The following is a 19,770-nucleotide window of genomic DNA, read 5'->3' as shown; positions in this document are numbered from 1 at the left end:
CATGATTCCATATTTGTTATTTCATAGTGTTGATGTCTTCACTATTATTTTACAATATAGAAAAGAGTAAAAATAAAGAAAAAGTAAGTGTATCCAAACTTTTGACTGGTACTGTAGATGACCCTCTGCAGTTTTTCGTCATTATTTTGAAGGACAGTAATGGTGACTTCTGACCCCAATGACTCTTCCTGTGGCATCTGAATAACCTTTGTGTGTGTGTGTGTGTGTGTCTCCTCCTGACAGGAAGATGATGGAGGTGTGTGGGGAGGCAGAGAACAGGCTGGCGTCAGAGCTGCTGCAGCATGAGGTTCAGATAGAGAAAGACGTGCTAGACCCCCTCAACCAGCTAGCAGAGGTGAGGAGGAGATATTGAGTGCCTTATTTCATCCAAACCTGTATAAAGAGTATCCAATATTTAGTCAAAACCATTCTAACTCCATCATAAATAATTGAGTCAATATTCAATGTGTATTTGGAAAAGTGCCATACGTTCTTAACAGACGTGAACATCCATATTCTCAGGTGGACATTCCCAACATCCTGAAACAGAGGAAGCAGCTAGCCAGGCTAGTTCTTGACTATGATTCTGCCAGAGCGAGGTGAGCCTGTGTAAATGTATCACCTTTATTAACATTTAGACTGTGCTAGAACATGTTTTAAAGTTGAACAACTTTCTAACCTGTTCTGCGGTCTACCCCTTCCAGGTGGTTGCAGGCAACCAAGTCGATAATCTCAGGAACAAACACTCAAGCACTGACGGCCAAGGCAGACCTGCTCAAAGAGGAGGTGGATGAAGCTATGAATAAAATGGAACTGTGCAAGGTAAGGCCTTAAATGGATAAATCACCCCACAGTTAAGTTTGTCTGACGTTCTGCTATAAGAATTAGGATAAATCACAGGCCTCAATCCCAGATGAATGGTAGTTGCTCACATGAGGAGAAGAGGAAGTGACACTATGGAAAGTTTTGACAGAAGAAGGTAAGGACAGAAATGGACATTCCATGCCCAGTACCGTTATGGCTGTTTGATTTAGGAAGAAGGAATGCCCAGTCAGCTGTGTGTGCGTGCCTCTCTCTCTCTGCGAAGTGCTGCGGACTGAGAGTATTGTGTGTTTTGAGTTAGTTTGAGTTAGTGGTGTGTGTCAGGTCTTCTGTCCAGGAAGCTACATGATTCAGTGTTTTCCTTCCTCTGCGCTCCAGGCCTGTTCAGCCCTGCTCTACACTGCTACTATACCCTGGCCCTGTCAACAGCAGGCAGATTTATGAGTCACTGTGGAAGGCCTAATGACCCTACCCAGCGCTAACACTAACAGAGCTGCCACCTGAAATACATTGATTGGATTTTGATATAAAGGAGACCAGAGAGGTGGATGGGTTTAGGTCGATATAAAACAGGCAGGAATTTGCCTTTTATAGTGAAATTACTGTTGATGGATCACATGTTTACGTCCTGAGAGTTGGTCCTTCTCTGTCATCTGCCTCTAATGATCTCTTGTCTGCTCCTCTCTCTCAGGATCAACTGGCTGCAGACATGTACAATTTCTTCTCAAAGGAAGGGGACTATGCCTGCTACTACGTAATGGTGAATCAGAGTGTGTGTGGGAATGTTCATAGCTTTTTGGTGACTGGTGAACAGTTTGTTTGGTTTGTTGTTCCTCTCATTGTTAACTGACTCTCTTTATTTTTCTCTCTTTTTCTCTCCTCTCGCTCGCTCTCCTTTTCTCTCGCTCGCTCGCTCTCCTTTTCTCTCGCTCGCTCGCTCTCCTTTTCTCTCGCTCGCTCGCTCTCCTTTTCTCTCGCTCGCTCGCTCTCCTTTTCTCTCGCTCGCTTGCTCTCCTTTTCTCTCGCTCGCTCGCTCTCATTTTCTCTCGCTCGCTCGCTCTCCTTTTCTCTTGCTCGCTCGCTCCTTTTCTCTTGCTCGCTCTCTCCTTTTCTCTCGCTCGCTCGCTCTCCTTTTCTCTCGCTCGCTCGCTCTCCTTTTCTCTCGCTCGCTCTCCTTTTCTCTCACTCGCTCGCTCTCGCTCGAACACTCTCCTTTTCTCTCTCTCTCCCTCCTCCACACTGTTCTGTTGTGTTCCCAGCTCTTAGAGGCCCAAGCTGATTACCATAGAAAGTCTCTGATTGTCCTCGAGAGTGTCCTGCCAACCATACAAGCACAGCAAGGTACACTATACTCCTGCTCCCCCCCAAAACCCCTCTCGTAGCCAGGTGCAGTACAGCCCAGTTCCCCCCTCGTAGCCAGGTGCAGTACAGCCCAGTTCCCCCCTCGTAGCCAGGTGCAGTACAGCCCAGTTCCCCCCTCGTAGCCAGGTGCAGTACAGCCCAGTTCCCCTCTCGTAGCCAGGTGCAGTACAGCCCAGTTCCCCTCTCGTAGCCAGGTGCAGTACAGCCCAGTTCCCCTCTCGTAGCCAGGTGCAGTACAGCCCAGTTCCCCCCTCGTAGCCAGGTGCAGTACAGCCCAGTTCCCCCCTCGTAGCCAGGTGCAGTACAGCCCAGTTCCCCTCTCGTAGCCAGGTGCAGTACAGCCCAGTTCCCCTCTCGTAGCCAGGTGCAGTACAGCCCAGTTCCCCCCTCGTAGCCAGGTGCAGTACAGCCCAGTTCCCCTCTCGTAGCCAGGTGCAGTACAGCCCAGTTCCCCTCTCGTAGCCAGGTGCAGTACAGCCCAGTTCCCCTCTCGTAGCCAGGTGCAGTACAGCCCAGTTCCCCTCTCGTAGCCAGGTGCAGTACAGCCCAGTTCCCCTCTCGTAGCCAGGTGCAGTACAGCCCAGTTCCCCTCTCGTAGCCAGGTGCAGTACAGCCCAGTTCCCCTCTCGTAGCCAGGTGCAGTACAGCCCAGTTCCCCTCTCGTAGCCAGGTGCAGTACAGCCCAGTTCCCCTCTCGTAGCCAGGTGCAGTACAGCCCAGTTCCCCCCTCGTAGCCAGGTGCAGTACAGCCCAGTTCCCCCCTCGTAGCCAGGTGCAGTACAGCCCAGTTCCCCTCTCGTAGCCAGGTGCAGTACAGCCCAGTTCCCCTCTCGTAGCCAGGTGCAGTACAGCCCAGTTCCCCTCTCGTAGCCAGGTGCAGTACAGCCCAGTTCCCCTCTCGTAGCCAGGTGCAGTACAGCCCAGTTCCCCCCTCGTAGCCAGGTGCAGTACAGCCCAGTTCCCCCCTCGTAGCCAGGTGTAGTACAGCCCAGTTCCCCTCTCGTAGCCAGGTGCAGTACAGCCCAGTTCCCCTCTCGTAGCCAGGTGCAGTACAGCCCAGTTCCCCTCTCCCTGTGCTGGTTGAAGTTGCCCAGAAGTTATCCTCCTCCATCCTGTCCTACTGACCTCTAAAATCCCTCTCAGCGAGATACAGACCAGTCCTCACCTCCTCCTTCTAAAAACCTCTTTCTATTTCTCGTCACAGGCTCTTTTTTTCCTTCAGACCCATAAAGGTTTAACTGAGCGTGACACAGGAACTCTGTCCATTAGTACCGTGATGATATTGTTGGGTCAGGCTAAAGTCTTAAGTTACCATCTAGGTCTAGGCCGGGTATCCCAAGCTGGGGCACGCGCAATGCCATCGGTTGTACGCCAAATAAAAATGTGATTCACATTTATTTTATTTATTGTATTTTATTTTCAAACAGTCCATTTATATATTCCAACGGGGCTATACATTTGGGTGAGGTTTTTTCTCGCCTGAGTAGCCTCGTTTCACTGCCAAAAATAAAATTAAACCATCTAGTGTTCAGTGAAATAACAACACAATGTCAAATACAGGTAGCCTCATCCAATCACATTAACCATTACTCTCTCGTGGGAATTCCGCTAATGGTCTGTATGTAGCCAAACGTAGCTGCTGCTCATGTTGGTATCTGTACTGATGGCGTAAAAGCCATGACAGGGAGACATAGTGGAGTGGTAACGCGCGTGCAAGCAGTTGCTCCCGGTGCAGCATCCACCGGGAGGCTCTTGCTGTCAAGGGAATGCCCCGACAGCTTGAAAGACGTTTTGGACAGTACAGTGAAACTGGTTAACTTTGTTAAAGCAAGGCCCCTGAACTCTCATGTATTTTCTGCATTATGCAATGATATGGGCAGCGACCATGTAACGCTTTTACAACATACAGAAGTGCGCTGGTTATCAAGGGGCAAAGTATTGACACGTTTTTTTTTAAATTGAGAGACTAGCTTAATGTTTTCTTTACTCACCATAATTTTCACTTTCAGCTTCTCACACGACTGGCCTATCTGGGTGATGTTTTTTCTCGCCTGAATGATCTGAATTTAGGATTACAGGGACTCTCCGCAACTATATTCAATGTGCGGGACATATTGAGGCTATAATTAAGAAGTTGGAGCTCTTCTCTGTCTGCATTAACAAGGACAACACACAGGTCCTTCCATTATTGTATGATTTTTTGTGTGCAAATGAACTCAAGCTTACGGACAATGTCAAATGTGATATAGTGAGTTGGGTGCGCAATTACGCAGGTACTTTCCCAAAACAGATGAGACAAACTGGATTCGTTATCCCTTTCATGCCCTGCCTCCAGTCCACTTATCGATATCTGAACAAGAGAGCCACATCGAAATTGCAACAAGCGGTTCTGTGAAAATGTTATTTAATCAGAAGCCACTGGCAGATTTCTGGATTGGGCTGCGCTCAGAGTATCCTGCCTTGGCAAATCACGCTATTAAGACACTGATGCACATTGCAACCACGTACCTACACTACCGTTCAAAAGTTTGGGGTCACTTAAAAATGTCCTTGTTTTTGAAAGAAAAGCTATTTTTTTTGTCAATTTTAAAATATCATCAAATTGATCAGAAATACAGTGTAGACATTGTTAATGTAAATGATTATTGTATCTGGAAACGACAGATTTTTTTATGGAATATCTATATAGGTGTACAGAGGCCCATTATCAGCAACCTCCTCATGCCTTTTGCACACATTGTATATAGATTCTCTTTTTTTCTACCATGTTATTGACTTGTTTATTGTTTACTCCATGTGTAACTCTGTGTTGTTGTCTGTTCACACTGCTATGCTTTATCTTGGCCAGGTCGCAGTTGCAAATGAGAACTTGTTCTCAACTAGCCTACCTGGTTAAATAAAGGTGAAATAAAAAAATAAATAAAAAATAAAAAAACATCACTCCTGTGTTCCAATGGCACGTTGTGTTAGCTAATCCAAGTTTATAATTTTAAAAGGCTAATTGATCATTAGAAAACCATTTTGCAATTATGTTAGCACAGCTGAAAACTTTTGTCCTGATTAAAGAAGCAATAAAACTGGCCTTCTTTAGACTAGTTGAGTATCTGGAGCATCAGCATTTGTGGGTTCGATTATAGGCTCAAAATGTCCAGAAAAAATACCTTTCTTCTGAAACTTGTCAGTCTATTCTTGTTCTGAGAAATGAAGGCTATTCCATGCGAGAAATTGCCAAGAAACTGAAGATCTCGTACAACGCTGTGCACTACTCCCTTCACAGAACAGCGCAAACTGGCTCTAACCGGAATAGAAAGAGGAGTGGGAGGCCCCAGTGCACAACTGAGCAAGAGGACAAGTACATTAGAGTGTCTAGTTTGAGAAACAGACGCCTCACAAGTCCTCAACTGGCAGCTTCATTAAATAGTACTCGCAAAACACCAGCCTCAACGTCAACAGGGAAGAGGCGACTCCGGGATGCTGGCCTTCTAGGCAGAAGTTGTATACAAGCAACTCGATCCAGACCATTCCGCACGTTCTGAAGTTGGAACGGCATTTCTAGCATAAAGGCTGTAGGAGGAGTAGGCGGCGGAATAATAAGAAGTATGTTGAATATCTAAGCTGGGGCTGCTGCCACTATCCCCACCAGTAAATGTAGTGTGTAGTGTGTCAGGCTTACAATGATGGCAAAAAACAACATTTGAGAGTGCGCTGACCCTGGTGCTAGAGGGGGTATGCAGCTGGAGGTTGAATGTTTGAAAGGGTACAGGCCTATAAAAAGTTTGGGAACCACTGGTCTAGTCTATTGTCACCCTGCCTGCATAGGCTACAGCTGCTTGCATCTTGTTTATTTGTTAGACCACTTCAATCACTTATAACTAACTATATTAAAGTGGCACATCAACCATCTCTCGGTTGAAGTATTTGCTTATTTTTACTAAATGATGTCTGAAGGCATCTGGCAGGCTGTGTCATGTAGGTTATTGCTTATTGTTCCCGTAGGACTGAAAATGATTGCAGGGAAGGCATTCATTTAGCTGTTTCCACTCTTTTTAGAATGGGCTCTCTCTCTCCCGCTTTCTCTCCCTTTCCCTCTGTGTTCTGCAGGCTGGTTTTTCTCCAGTAAACAAGAGTGTGGTCTAAATCAACCCTTCTCTCCCAGCATGTGGTTTATGATGACTCAAACATTCCACACATCAGATCTACCTGGGCTTTCCTTTCCACTGAACTCCCCAACACAGCCATGGATGGAGACAATGTGGTTATTATTTACAGATATATATATTGGAGGAGTGAGTGACTGATGGTTGGCCAGAGGGGACGTTGTTGACCTAGAAATCTACCATTCCCAGCCTCCTAACCCCTCATCCACAGTCATCCTACCGCCCTCTCTTTCTGCAGACCCGTAACAACTTTAGTTTTGTTATCCCCATGCTAACAGTGCTACCACTCTCTCTCTCCCCCGTCAGACTCGTGGACAGAGAAGCCAGCGTTTGGGACGGGGCTGGAGGAGCATCTGAAGAGGAGCAGCAGAGAGATCGCTCTGCCCTTAGAGGCCTGCATCATGATGCTGCTGGAGACTGGCATGAAGGAGGAGGTAGGGAGAAAGGGATGGATGGATTGAAGCATTGGGGGAGCGAGGTAGAGGGGGAGAAAGTGAAGGGGGATCATAGTTTAGGACAAAGCAATTGAAATATGGATGCGTGAATTAAATAATACAAGGATGAATGAAATGGAATGAATCCATGCGGAAACGTTTTGTGGAAAGGGCCCAAACATGAAACCTAAAATGCACTTAAAACCTCTTAAATGTAATCTACATAATGTGGTAGACTGCATTCAGTTTGCTGAGTAGAGTGTTGGAGGCTATTTTGTAAATGACATCTCCGAAGTCAAGGATCGGTAGGATAGTCAGTTTTTCGAGGGTATGTTTGGCGGCGTGAGTGAAGGAGGCTTTGTTGCGAAATATGAATACCGATTCTAGATTAAACTTTGGATTGGAGATGTTTAATGAGTCTGGAAGTAGAGTTCACAGTCTAGCCAGACACCTAGGTATTTGTAGTTGTCCACATATTCTAAGTCAGAACCGTCCAGAGTAGTGATGCTAGTCGGGCGGGCGGGTGCGGGCAGCGATCGGTTGAAAAGCATGCATTTGGTTTTACTAGCGTTTTAAGAGCAGTTGGAGGCAACGGAAGGAGTGTTGTATGGCGTTGAAGCTTGTTTGGAGGTTTGTTAACACAGTGTCCGAAGAAGGGCCAGATGTTTACAGAATGGTGTCGTCTGCGTAGAGGTGGATCAGGGAATCACCCACAGCAAGAGCGACATCATTGATATATACAGAGAACATTTTAGAAAGAGAGGGTCCAGAGGTCGACCGATTATGATTTTTCAACGCCGATACCGATTATTGGAGGACCAAAAAAAGCCGATACCGATTAATCGGCCAATTTTTAAAATGTATTTGTAATAATGACAATTACAACAATACTGAATTAACACTTATTTTAACTTAATATAATACATCAATAAAATCAATTTAGCCTCAAATAAATAATTAAACATGTTCAATTTGGTTTAAATAATGCAAAAACAAAGTGATGGAGAAGAAAGTAAAAGTGCAATATGTGCCATGTAAGAAAGCTAACATTTAAGTTCCTTGCTCAGAACATGAGAACATATGAAAGCTGGTGGTTCCTTTTAACATGAGTCTTCAATATTCCCAGGTAAGAAGCTTTAGGTTGTAGTTATTATAGGAATTATAGGACTATTTTTCTCTCTACGATTTGTATTTCATATACCTTTGACTATTGGATGTTCTTATAGGCACTTTAGTATTGCCAGTGTAAGAGTATAGCTTCCATCCCTCTCCTCGCCGCTACCTGGGCTCGAACCAGGAACACATCGACAACAGCCACCCTCGAAGCAGCGTTACCCATGCAGAGCAAGGGGAACAACTACTTCAAGTCTCAGAGCGAGTGACGTTTGAAACGCTATTAGCGCGCACCCCGCTAACTAGCTAGCCATTTCACATCGGTTACACCAGCCTAATCTCGGGTGTTGATAGGCTTGAAGTCATAAACAGCGCAATGCTTGAAGCATTGCGAAGAGCTGCTGACAAAACGCACGAAAGTGCTGTTTGAATGAATGCTTACGAGCCTGCTGGTGCCTACCATTGCTCAGTCAGACTGCTCTATCAAATCATAGACTTAATTATAACATAATAACACACAGAAATACGAGCCTTAGGTCATTAATATGGTCGAATCCGGAAACTATCATCTCGAAAACAAAACGTTTATTCTTTCAGTGAAATACGGAACCATTCCGGTTAGGTACACGTTGGAGCGACAACAGTCCTTTTTCGCGAATGCGCACTGCATCGATTATATGCAACGCAGGACGCTAGATAAACTAGTAATATCATCAACCTTGTGTAGTTATAACTTGTGATTATGATTGATTGTTTTTTATGAGATAAGTTTAATGCTAGCTAGCAACTTACCTTGGCTTCTTACTGCATTCACGTAACAGGCGGGCTCCTCGTGAGGCAGGTGGTTAGAGCGTTAAACTAGTTAACCGTAAGGTTGCAAGATTGAATCCCTGAGCTGACAAGGTAAAAATCTGTCGTTCTGCCCCTGAACAAGGCAGTTAACCCACCGTTCTTAGGCCGTCATTGAAAATAAGAATGTGTTCTTAACTGACTTGCCTAGTTAAATAAAGGTGTAAATTTAAAAAAATAATAATAATAATCGGCAAAATCGGCGTCCAAAATTACCGATTTCCGATTGTTATGAAAACTTGACATCGGCCCTAATTAATCGGCCATTCCGATTAATCGGTCGACCTCTAGTCCAGATTGTCTAGCCCAGCTGATTTGTACGGGTTCAGGTTTTGCAGCTCTTTCAGAACATCTGCTATCTGGATTTGGGTGAAGGAGAAGCTGGGGAGGCTTGGGCAAGTAGCTACGGAGCTGTTGGCTGGGGTTGGGGTAGCCAGGAGGAAAGCATGGCCAGCCGTAGAGAAATGCTTATTGAAATTCTTGATTATCATGGATTTATTGGTGGTGACATTGTTTCCTAGCCTCAGAGCAGTGGGCAGCTGGGAGGTGGTGCTCTTATTCTCCATGGACTTTAGTGTCCCAGAACTTTTTGGAGTTTGTGCTACAGGATTCAAATTTCTGTTTGAAAAAGCTAGCCTTTGCTTTCCTAACTGACTGCGTGTATTGGTTCCTGACTTCCCTGAAAAGTTGCATATCGCGGGGACTATTTGATGCTAGTGCAGTCCGCCACAGGAAGTTTTTGTGCTGATCGAGGGCAGTCAGGTCTGGAGTGAACCACGGGCTACATCTGTTCCTGGTTCTACATTTTTTGAAAGGGGCATGCTTATTTAAGATGGTGAGGAAATTACTTTTAAAGAACGACCAGGCATCCTCTACTGACGGGATGAGGTCAAAATCCTTCCAGGATAGCTGGGACAGGTCGATTAGAAAGGCCTGCTCGCTGAAGTGTTTTAGGGAGCGTTTGACAATGATGAGGGGTGGTCGTTTGACCGCGGACCCATAGTGGATGCAGGCAATGAGGCAGTGATTGAAAACAGCAGAGGTGTATTTGGAGGGGAAGTTGGTCAGGATAATATCTGAGGGTGCCCATGTTTACGGATTTAGGGTTGTTCCTTGATGATTTGTGTGAGATTGAGGGCATCTAGCTTAGATTGTTAGATCTAAAAGGTTTAAGAACTGGCCATAAACATATTTGATCCCATACATTTTGAAATGTTAACAAACATGAAGAGACACGGGCCGAAAACATTCAAATCTGCTGCGACCTTCTCTGAGTTCTTTCCACTTGTAAGAAATGGTTTAAAGTCCAGAAGTTGTGGGGGGAGCTGGAAAGTTCCCTGTCAGAAGTATTACAATGTAAATGTACTTTTAATCCGTCTGTCTGCATATTTCAAGACATGGCATGTGGGGATGTAGTGAGATACCCAATGGGCTGGACTATTCTCTTCTCATCACTCATCTTGAAAAAACGTATACTAAAAACTTGGAAATCAATCAATCCGCCCTCATTAACACAATGGGAAAATCTACTGATTTATTATTGAATTAGCATGGGCGACTGAGAAACACATTGGTACAATGTAAGGCCAAGTGGCCAACAATAATGCAGGCACTAGGGATGGGGGTGTGAGCATGCTGGTCTGGGCAGAGGAGATGTAGTCATTGTTTGTCTGTAAGTTGTTAGTCTAAATTTGTACAGTGCATTCGGAAAGTATCCAGACCCCTAGACTTTTTCCACAATTTGTTACGTTACAGCCTCATTCTAAAATTTATGAAATTATTTTTTCCCTCATCAATCTACACACAATACCCCATAATGACAGTGAAAACAGGTTTTTAGACATTTCTGCAAATAATTTTAAAAATACCTTATTTACATAAGTATTCAGACCCTTTGCCATGAGACTCAAAATTGAGCTCAGGTGCATCATGTTTCCATTGATCGTCGGTGAGATTTTTCTACAACTTGATTGGAGTCGACCTGTGGTAAAAATTCAATTGATTGGACATGATTTGGAAAGGCGCACACCTGTCTATACAAGGTTCCACAGTTGACAGTGCATGTCAGAGCTCCGAGACAGGATTGTGTGCAAAAAAGAAAGCTATATATTATTACAAAAAGAAATGTCAGCAATTATACTGTAATTCCGAATTATCATGCTATGCGTGTTGTTTGCTGGCACGGTTCTAAATCAACTGTGTTTAGTTCTCACCATATTGTGTTCCCATTCATTCTATGTGTGAACACAGAACACAGCCTGTGGTGAGAGGAGGGACTGTTTGGGTGGGAGAGAGTAGAGGTTTTGTTTGAGTGTGAATTTATGTTTTGTGTGTGTGTGTGAGGAGAAGCTTTATGTGTGTGATTGCATGAGAGAGGTCTGTGTGTTTGCGTTTGTATGAGAGTGAGTACAGAGTGTCTGTACTGATTAAGCCCTGTCTGTTTCATCCATCCTGTCTGTGTGTTGTACCAGGGCCTCTTCAGGATCGCAGCAGGGACCTCAAAACTGAAGAAGCTCAAGGCTGCTCTGGACTGTTCCACCTCACAGCTGGAGGAGTTCTACTCGGACCCCCACGCTGTCGCTGGTACGATCCTAACCCCCACTCACATATTATACATGTTTTATACATGTTTCAGGAAGTGTTTTCAAGTAATGTAACTGAAATGATTGTCAGACCATTGCTCACATAAGTCCTTTCATTCCAGGAGCCCTGAAGTCTTACCTGAGAGAACTACCTGAACCTCTGATGAGCTTCCAGCTTTACGACGAGTGGATTCAGGCATCTAGGTAAGCCACCACCACACACTGCATTCAATAGCAGACATCCATTCAATAGCAGACATACTGTAGCTGTAAAAGGAACCAAGGAAAGTAAAGGAGAAGTAGTAGAAATGAAAAGTCAAAAAGGAGTGAAATGATGGCAACCATGAAACAGATTGTCCCTCTGTGTCTCTCCCCAGTGTTCCAGAGCCAGACAAGCGACTGCAGGCCCTCTGGGTTGTGTGTGATCAATTACCAAAGAACAACAAAGCCAACCTAAGGTGGGTAACAGATCAAATTTGATTTGATTTGATTTAGATGGACTGGTTCACACAACTTGTGTGTAATATGTTACCCTTTTTCTTAACAGCTAACATTTGCCTTACCTGTGCCTGTCTCTGTGTCCTGTGTTGTAGGTATCTGGTGAAGTTCCTGTCCAAGCTGGCTCAGGACAGTGAGGTCAACAAGATGACCCCTAGCAACATCGCTATTGTACTGGGACCAAACCTGCTGTGGGCCAAAACGGAGGGGTGAGAAAGTCGCTCTGGATAAGAGCGTCTGCTAAATGACTTAAATGTAAATGTAAAGAAGGAGAGGAAAGGGGAGAGAGGGGAGGAGAGATGGGGAGTACTCACTATTCAAACTGAAAAACTAAAGTTTGTGTTCACAAATTGGTGTCATAATCCCGGTGTCAAAATCATATAGTGTTTGTCTGTAATAGGGGTGTCAAACTGATTCCCTGGTGGGCCTAGTGTCTGCTGGTTTTTCCTTTCAATTAAGACCTAGACAACCAGGTGTGGGGAGTTCCTTACTAATTAGTGAGGAACGACAACCTGCAGACACTCGGCCGTCCGTGGAATGAGTTTGACACCATGTCTGCTCTCCTGTGTGTGCCTGCAGCACTCTAGCTGAGATGGCTGCTGCTACCTCTGTTCACGTGGTGACCATCATAGAACCCATCATACAACACGCTGACTGGTTCTTCCCTGAGGGTATGTACATATGACCTTTGACCCTTCCACTTTGACTGGGTCCTCAAAAGGGAGGTCATTGGTCTCCTTTCTATGTCAGTGCTATAAATCTGATTCCTAGGCTACTGAAAAAAATGGATCTGTTGTTTTTTTTCAAATGGCCCCTAAAGGAATTCTGCTTGCCTATTGTCCCCGTGTGCACAGATGTGGAGTTTAATGTATCAGGGATGTTTGCCATGCCCACCCCTCCTTCCAACCACATCAACCACTCTATGGAGTACGACTGTTCCACCATCGAGAGGAAGAGGCCTGGTAGCATGGTGGGGCCAGAGAACGATACCCTTCGCAAGGACAGGTAACCACAGCACCCCATCACTAGTAGCTCATTCCCTCTACTTTGGACTGCTGTGGGGTGAAAGGTCAAAGACTGGTCCTGTACCTGCCAGTGCTCTGAGCTGAGGATATCATGCTACTTAAATCGAAAGGATTTTCACTTTTAGAACTCAATAATAATTAATTTACACTTTGAATGTTTGGTTTGATTGGTAGCTCTGCTGATTATCACTACTTACATGGGGGCTTTTTGAAGCTTATTTCTGGATGTTTAGTACTATAGGCGTCTTTGTAACTTTAGACAACAAATCTACTTAACATGCCTTTTTCTCTGTTTGGTGTGGACTACCTCTCACTCTCTTTTTCTCTCTTATTTTCACTCTCTCTCTCTACCTACTCTGGGACTTGGTGATTCTGTCCTGTGGGTGTCTTTCTCAACATGGCTCTGCTGTCCTCTCCCCTCTCTCTAGTTCTGCTAACAAACTGTCGGACCATAACACCATCCCCCGTAGAGGCAGCAACACGTTAGGTAGAAAGCAGCATGTTTCACCCGCCTTCCTGCCCCCCTTACCCCCGGTGGAGTCCCCAGGGCCTTGGCAGGTCATGGGGTGTGTGGCCGAGCTCCAGGCCCCGCCGGAGGGCATGGCGTTGGAGGGCTGCCAGCCTAGCCTGGCACTGGGTATGGCTGCCCTGGTGGCAGCGCAGCAGCTTCTAGCTACTACCACGGAGGGTCTCAGGTAAGGGCGTGGGTGTGTAGTGCACTGGGGAGCATAGACACGCATGCCACTCCACTGCATGATAAGAAAACACTTTTGACTGCAATCTTTGATGATGATTTGTTGATAAGGCGTGTGTGCGCTGTTTATTGTGATGTCACTGCTCTTGTACAAATATATAAGTTTTATGTTCATTCTAATTCAGAAAATCTATTTCAAACATATTTTATTTGAGTGGAAAATGACTGGTATGGGTACCAGTCTGTTTAGCTAACATTCCACTTCTTGTACTGTGTCATATGCCAAAGTTTAGCATGACAGGAGTGGAATACTAGCTAAACAGACTGGTACCCATACTAGAAAATCTCACTCACGCCTTTCTGACTCAACTTTTCCTTTCACTGTCTAACTGCATTTTCCTCAAACTACTAACAAATAATCATTATAATAACACTGTGGGTACATCTCAGTTCAGACCACTGGCTCTGTACAACAATGGCTGCTGTGAGCCAGCCATCCTCAGAGGTCCCTCACGCCTCTGCTCTCACACTAGAACACATGAATCAGCAGAAAACTGTTGAACAAAGCTCTGTCCTCGGAAATGTTGTTTGGCCATTACTTCTGTCCTCTCATTGAGCTTATGTAACTTTTTGAAGGATGTTTTTGAATCAATTTATGAAATTATTCTATTCAATGTCAGTTCCAGACTGTTCTATTGGTTAGAATATAGAAGGTAAACCAAAGAAACAGCCCAGTGCAGTTAAGGAGAAAAAGCTCACTCAACATTTTTTACATTTCATGGTGGATATCTTCAGAGCTCCACACTAATATCTGGGTGCTGTACTTACAATGGTGACCTCTGTCTGTTAAGCAACCCAAAGCGTGACCCCACCTCCACCCAGACCCTCCATCAGAGGAACGGTTCAGGAGGGGGCAACCCGGGCACAGCCAGCCCAGCAGGAGGAGGTGGAGCAGGGGGACAGCTGGGAGTGGTAGGCCCTGGGGCCGGATCCATGGGGCCCAGTCCACACATGATGCGCAGAGGTTACTCACTCCTTAAAGCAATTCCGCTCACCTTTATTAGGTTGTTAGACATTTATTTGTAGCTATATGCATATGGTATCATGAGGAAATTTGAATAAAGAACCTATTCTGTTCTTTTTCATGAGTAAGTCTTATTACAAGGTAATTGGCACTGGTAGTTATATTGTTACATTTTGACCGATTTAAAAGCATGCTACACTGGATTCCTCACCTTTGCAGAGTGTGAGATGCACCTATTCATTTGAATGAAACCTGGGTGTAAGCAACACGGTTCCGGGAGAGGCCCGCTCTGGTTCTATTTTTTAAGAATTTAACGCGTGCCTCATGCCCAAGAACACTACATAAAGTGTCTTGGGCTCTGCTCAGGCCGGCTATAGTTACGGGTCCAGTGTAGCAGCTACAAACCCACCGTTTTTGTGACACCCCAGTGTAGCTCCCCTGTTAGACATAGACATGCAATTTCAGGTAGCCTCAAATATATGTAGACACAAGATATTTTCTGAAGTCAACCTCTCTACTATCCAGGTACAAAGAAGCCAGCCCCTGCCCCTCCCAAGCTGCCCAACCCCCCTTCAGGCCAGCCCAGTAACCTCACCAACCACAACCCCTCCTCGGGCCAGTTCCTCAGCACCTCCCCCAGACCCCTCTCTTCCTCAAGCCACTCCCCTACCTCCCCCACCCTGCCCACATCCCAGCCCTCCTCCACCCCCCGCCGCCACTCCAACAACCAGCCCTCCATCCAGGCCCCCAACCACCCACCCCCACAGCCCCCCACACCCTCACAGGTCAGCCCCCCGTCCCAACCCAGGGCCCTCAGCCATCCCACAGGAGACAACCCGGGGGCGGAATATTCTCCAACAGACACCCCCACCCCGCCTGACACACCTCCACCCTCCACCGTCCCCCAGGACATACCCAGTGCCCATCCTGCCTCCACCTTGCCCTTCCAGTCAGGCTCCCTCCCCCGACCACGCCCTGTCCCCAAACCCAGAAACAGGCCCAACATTCCTCCGCCACCTCAGCCCCCCACACAGGGAAATGATACCAACGGGATCTGCAGCACAGCCTACAAAATCATGGGTGAGTCCGGTCAAGTGATGCTTTATTTTCCCATGAAAGAAGATTAATTTGGTTGTTGGTAACACGCCACAGTAGGACATTAACAACAAATTCTAAAAACCGACACAGAACTGACACACTATATATAGAAAGTATGTGGACACCCCTTCAAATTAGTGGATTCGGCTATTTCAACCACACCCGTTGCTGACAGGTGTGTAAAATCGAGCTCACAGCCATGCAATCTCCATAGACAAACATTGGCAGTAGAATGGCCTGCTCTGAAGAGCTCAGTGACTTTCAACGTGGCACCGTCATAGGATGCCACCTTTCCAACAAGTCAAAGTTCTGCCCTGCTAGAGCTACCCCGGACAACTGTAAGTGCTGTTATTCTGAAGTGGAAACATCTAGGACCAACAACGGCTCAGCCGCGAAGTGGTAGGCCACACAAGCTCACAGAAGGGGACCGTAGCGCTTAAAAATCGTCTGTCCTTGGTTGCAACACTCACTAAGAAGTTCCAAACTGCCTCTGGAAGCAACGTCAGCACAGTAACTTAGTTGGAAAATTCATGAAATGGTTTTCCATGGCCGAGCAGCTGTACACAAGCATAAGTTCACCATATGCAATGCTAAGCGTCGGCTGGAGTGGTGTAAAGCTTTCCGCCTTTGGACTCTGGAGCAGTGGAAGCGTGTTCTCTGGAGTGATGAATCACGCTTCACCATCTGGTAGTCTGACGGACGAATCTGAGTTTGGCCGTTGACAGGAGAACGCTACTTGCCCCAATGCATAGTGCCAACTGTAAAGTTTGGTGGAGGAGGAATAATGGTCTGGGGCTGTTTTTCATGGTTTGGGCAAGACTCCTTAGTTCCAGTGAAGGGAAATGTTAACGCTACAGCATACAATGACATGTTAGACAATTCTGTGCTTCCAACTTTGTGGCAACAGTTTGGGGAAGGCCCTTTCTTGTTTCAGCATGACAATGCCCCCGTGCACCAAGCAAGGTCCTTACAGAAATCTTTTGTGGAAGAACTTGACTGGCCTGCACAGAGCCCTGACCTCAACTCCTTCGAATACCTTTGGGATGAATTGGAAGGCAGACTGCGAGCCAGGCCTAATCTCCCAACATCAGTGCCCGACCTCACTAATGCTCTTGTGGCTGAATGGAAGTAAGTCCCTGCAGCAATGTCCTAACATCTAGTCGGTATCCTTCCCAGAAGAGTGGAGGCTGTTATAGCAGCAAAGGGGGGACCAACTCCATATTAATGCCCATGATTTTGGAATGAGATGTTCGACGAGCAGTTGTCTATGTACTTTTGGTCATATCACAACAATCTCTTCTTTCAGTTTATAGTATTGGTTCAGTACTTCCTTCTCACTTGTGTATTTTACTCCAGTGTTGACAGTACATTGACAATGTTTTATCTAAAAGTCCTGTGTCCACAGGTTAAGGAGCATTTATGAAAGAGGTTTGTCAGGACTTGTATTTTGCAGCTGCTGCACGCCATCCGTTTCTGCATTACTCCATTACCACAACATACTTTTAGACACCTACGACTTGTGCCTGCTTTTCTAATAGATGTTTTATCATCGATCCCATTGGCCATGAACCATCATGACATTCAACCTTCATTATTAAATCATTTAAATGTCAGTAACATTTTGATGTGGGGTTTTCAAAGGACATCTCTAATGGTTTGTCTCTAAATGATGAGAGGATACCAGAAACTGAAAACCGATTTGATTCATGGAATTGGCAGAATATTACCTTTTTGTTTTTAAATTTGATTGATTCTCAGTATGTCTTTTGCAAACCCTTCAATTGCATTTGTTCTCCCTCTGGAAATGTATTTTCTTTTTTTAAATTAATATGTCATTGTCATCTTGATTAGAAGACTGAAGTTGAAGCAGTACTATTGTACATAAATAAACATCAACATCAGAATATTATTCTAGCATGATCAGACCATTTAGGGTGAAAGTTCTATGGACAAAAATACATATCGCCATATATTGCCTGAATTGATGCGATAGCGATAAATAGAACGCTACTTTTGTAACTATTGTGCACCACCGTTTTTGTATTATTATCCTTTTTAACTACTAATACTAGTTTGATGGTTGTAACCATCAATTGGCCCATTAACAGTCACCCAGATAAGCAAACTTATTTAATTTCAAACTGAATTTCTCTTTTATAGGCATCTTATCGCAATGAATGATATCAGTAAAACAAAAGCCTGTGAAAACTGATCGGTACGGTCGGTGTCGATTTAGTTTTCGGTTTATCTTCCCAGCTCTACTATAACCTGTCTTGTCTTGGTGTTTTAGTGTGGCAACCCGACCGCATCAGGTTTTAGTGTTCCGGTATGCATGGGACAGGATTGTGTTTAGAAGTTGCATGCCTTGGATGCCTTTGAAGCATGAGGCTCTCTTCAACTCAACAGTTCTGAGCAGAATAGTGATGACAGCAGCAATGTGGTTTTCAATAGAGAAATGTCTGCTTTCTATTCCTTTATGATGGAATGTGGATAGCATTCACGTGACTCTGTTTCAAAAGAAATCTGTGGTTCGGCATCCTCTCTGATATGCTGCCACTTAACGATACTTGATGATTTACTGCTATTTTCCTTTTTTGATCTTGACGCCAATGGAAAATGGTAAACAATGGTAGTAGATTTCAAAGGTTGACGTCATTGTTTGGATGTCAGGTCCTTCAGATTGAGGATGTGACAGTCTGTACTGGAGGTTGAATTAGCATTTTGCTTGTCTCTCGTTATGCACGTCAACCATGCTTGCCAAAACGTACTAACATTGAACACATATTTTCAAGTGACTTTTTGATGATTTTAATATCACCTATTTAGTTTTCCCCTTCAGGAATTTCTATTCATTGACTTCTTAGTACTTTGACTTTGTTAATCCACAATATTTAGCTGAAGTCAGATTCAGTGTCTCATTTTCTACAATCACTCAACTACTACAGCTTAACAGACTTTACTCCTCAGTCAGCTGGAGCAGTAACATTTCTCTGTCCTGTCCAGACCCAGCGCTGTCTCTCAAAGGGTTGACCCGAGCCTTCGTCCCTGAGTTTGCTGTGGACCAGCAGCCAGTGACCGCCCCCTCCATGGCCCCCATGACATCCGTGCCTCAGCCCAAAGACTCAGACCTGGACACAGAGAGTACCATCCTATAATGAAGAGGGCTTGGCTCTCTCTCCCCTCCATCTCCTCTCCAGGCGTGGGTAGAAGTTGACCCTAACCACAGATCCAGGGTCAGATAGTAGTTTCATCCCCTAATGGATAACTATACGACTAGGTGTAGGGAGATTTGGTCCTAGATCTGTGGTTAGTGGTAACTTCTACCGCAGGCTCCCCTCAGCCCACCACAACTCTGCTGCTCTCTGCCAACTCCACCTCCGTGTCCACCACACACTAACTTACCCACCATCATTACCACCTTGGTCCGCTCCACCTCAGCCTTGTTACAGCTACTACTATATACAATCAACTCAACAGCCTTGATTAAAGCTGAATAAATAAAGTTTTTGCAATGAAAACGGTATGTTTTTGCATGGGCTGGTTACACCTGAAGGGACTGGTAGTAGTAAGTGGGTTGTTAACAGTGGACTGACAGACTTTGATATTGGTGTAAGGTGTGTTGTTGTTGATTATGATGGCCTTAGAACTGAAGAATACTATTTGTAAATGTAAAGCACAGGAAATGTGGGTAAAAGTAGAACCCCCCCCCCCCCCCCCCCCCCAAAAAAAGAACTGTTGCTGAAAGTGTAGCTTGTGACTGCAGGTTTCCAGTCGTCTCAAACACTTTGACCTTTTTATCCCTGTTTTGTATGAAAACTATCCTTTGCTCTGTATTTATTTCCAAAAACGCATTCCCTGTGGCTTAAGTTAAAAATCATGCAGTTTTCTGAATCGTGCCTTACTGGTTACATAACTTGTTGTAGCAGTGTTAGGTCAATAGACTGTATATGCTGAGCCTCTTGGATTGTAGGGGCCTTCCTAACCTTCTGTGTGTAACAGTATAACTTTAGTACGTCCCCTCGCCCCGACCTCGGGCGCGAACCAGGGACCCTCTGCACACATCAACAACGGTCACCCACGAAGCGTCGTTACCCATCGCTCCACAAAAGCCG

General features: G+C 45.3%; 1 protein-coding gene across 2 annotated transcripts in view; it reads left to right on the top strand.

Annotated features, from left to right (window-relative positions):
- The window catches only part of LOC120046758 (rho GTPase-activating protein 17-like), a 51,674-nt gene extending 32,300 nt beyond the window's left edge, over nucleotides 1-19,374 (top strand). The window contains exons 5-20 of one of the 2 annotated variants that reach the window (XM_038992244.1): nucleotides 244-355; nucleotides 523-599; nucleotides 705-822; nucleotides 1,514-1,582; nucleotides 2,082-2,163; nucleotides 6,648-6,775; nucleotides 11,209-11,320; nucleotides 11,442-11,523; nucleotides 11,697-11,777; nucleotides 11,913-12,026; nucleotides 12,397-12,488; nucleotides 12,672-12,822; nucleotides 13,271-13,537; nucleotides 14,388-14,560; nucleotides 15,086-15,640; nucleotides 18,662-19,374. In XM_038992244.1, coding sequence (XP_038848172.1) covers nucleotides 244-355; nucleotides 523-599; nucleotides 705-822; nucleotides 1,514-1,582; nucleotides 2,082-2,163; nucleotides 6,648-6,775; nucleotides 11,209-11,320; nucleotides 11,442-11,523; nucleotides 11,697-11,777; nucleotides 11,913-12,026; nucleotides 12,397-12,488; nucleotides 12,672-12,822; nucleotides 13,271-13,537; nucleotides 14,388-14,560; nucleotides 15,086-15,640; nucleotides 18,662-18,813 — 2,365 coding nt within the window. In that variant the 3' untranslated portion in view covers nucleotides 18,814-19,374. The remainder of the gene's footprint in view (nucleotides 1-243; nucleotides 356-522; nucleotides 600-704; nucleotides 823-1,513; nucleotides 1,583-2,081; nucleotides 2,164-6,647; nucleotides 6,776-11,208; nucleotides 11,321-11,441; nucleotides 11,524-11,696; nucleotides 11,778-11,912; nucleotides 12,027-12,396; nucleotides 12,489-12,671; nucleotides 12,823-13,270; nucleotides 13,538-14,387; nucleotides 14,561-15,085; nucleotides 15,641-18,661) is intronic. The other variant, XM_038992245.1, reaches the window with a different exon arrangement.
- The last annotated feature ends 396 nt before the right edge of the window (nucleotides 19,375-19,770 follow it).

Source organism: Salvelinus namaycush, chromosome 4 (genome assembly GCF_016432855.1).
Source record: "Salvelinus namaycush isolate Seneca chromosome 4, SaNama_1.0, whole genome shotgun sequence".
Classification (NCBI taxonomy): Eukaryota; Metazoa; Chordata; class Actinopteri; order Salmoniformes; family Salmonidae; genus Salvelinus; species Salvelinus namaycush.
Note: the sequence above shows the minus strand (reverse complement) of the source record. Positions and strands in the feature narration are given on the sequence as shown.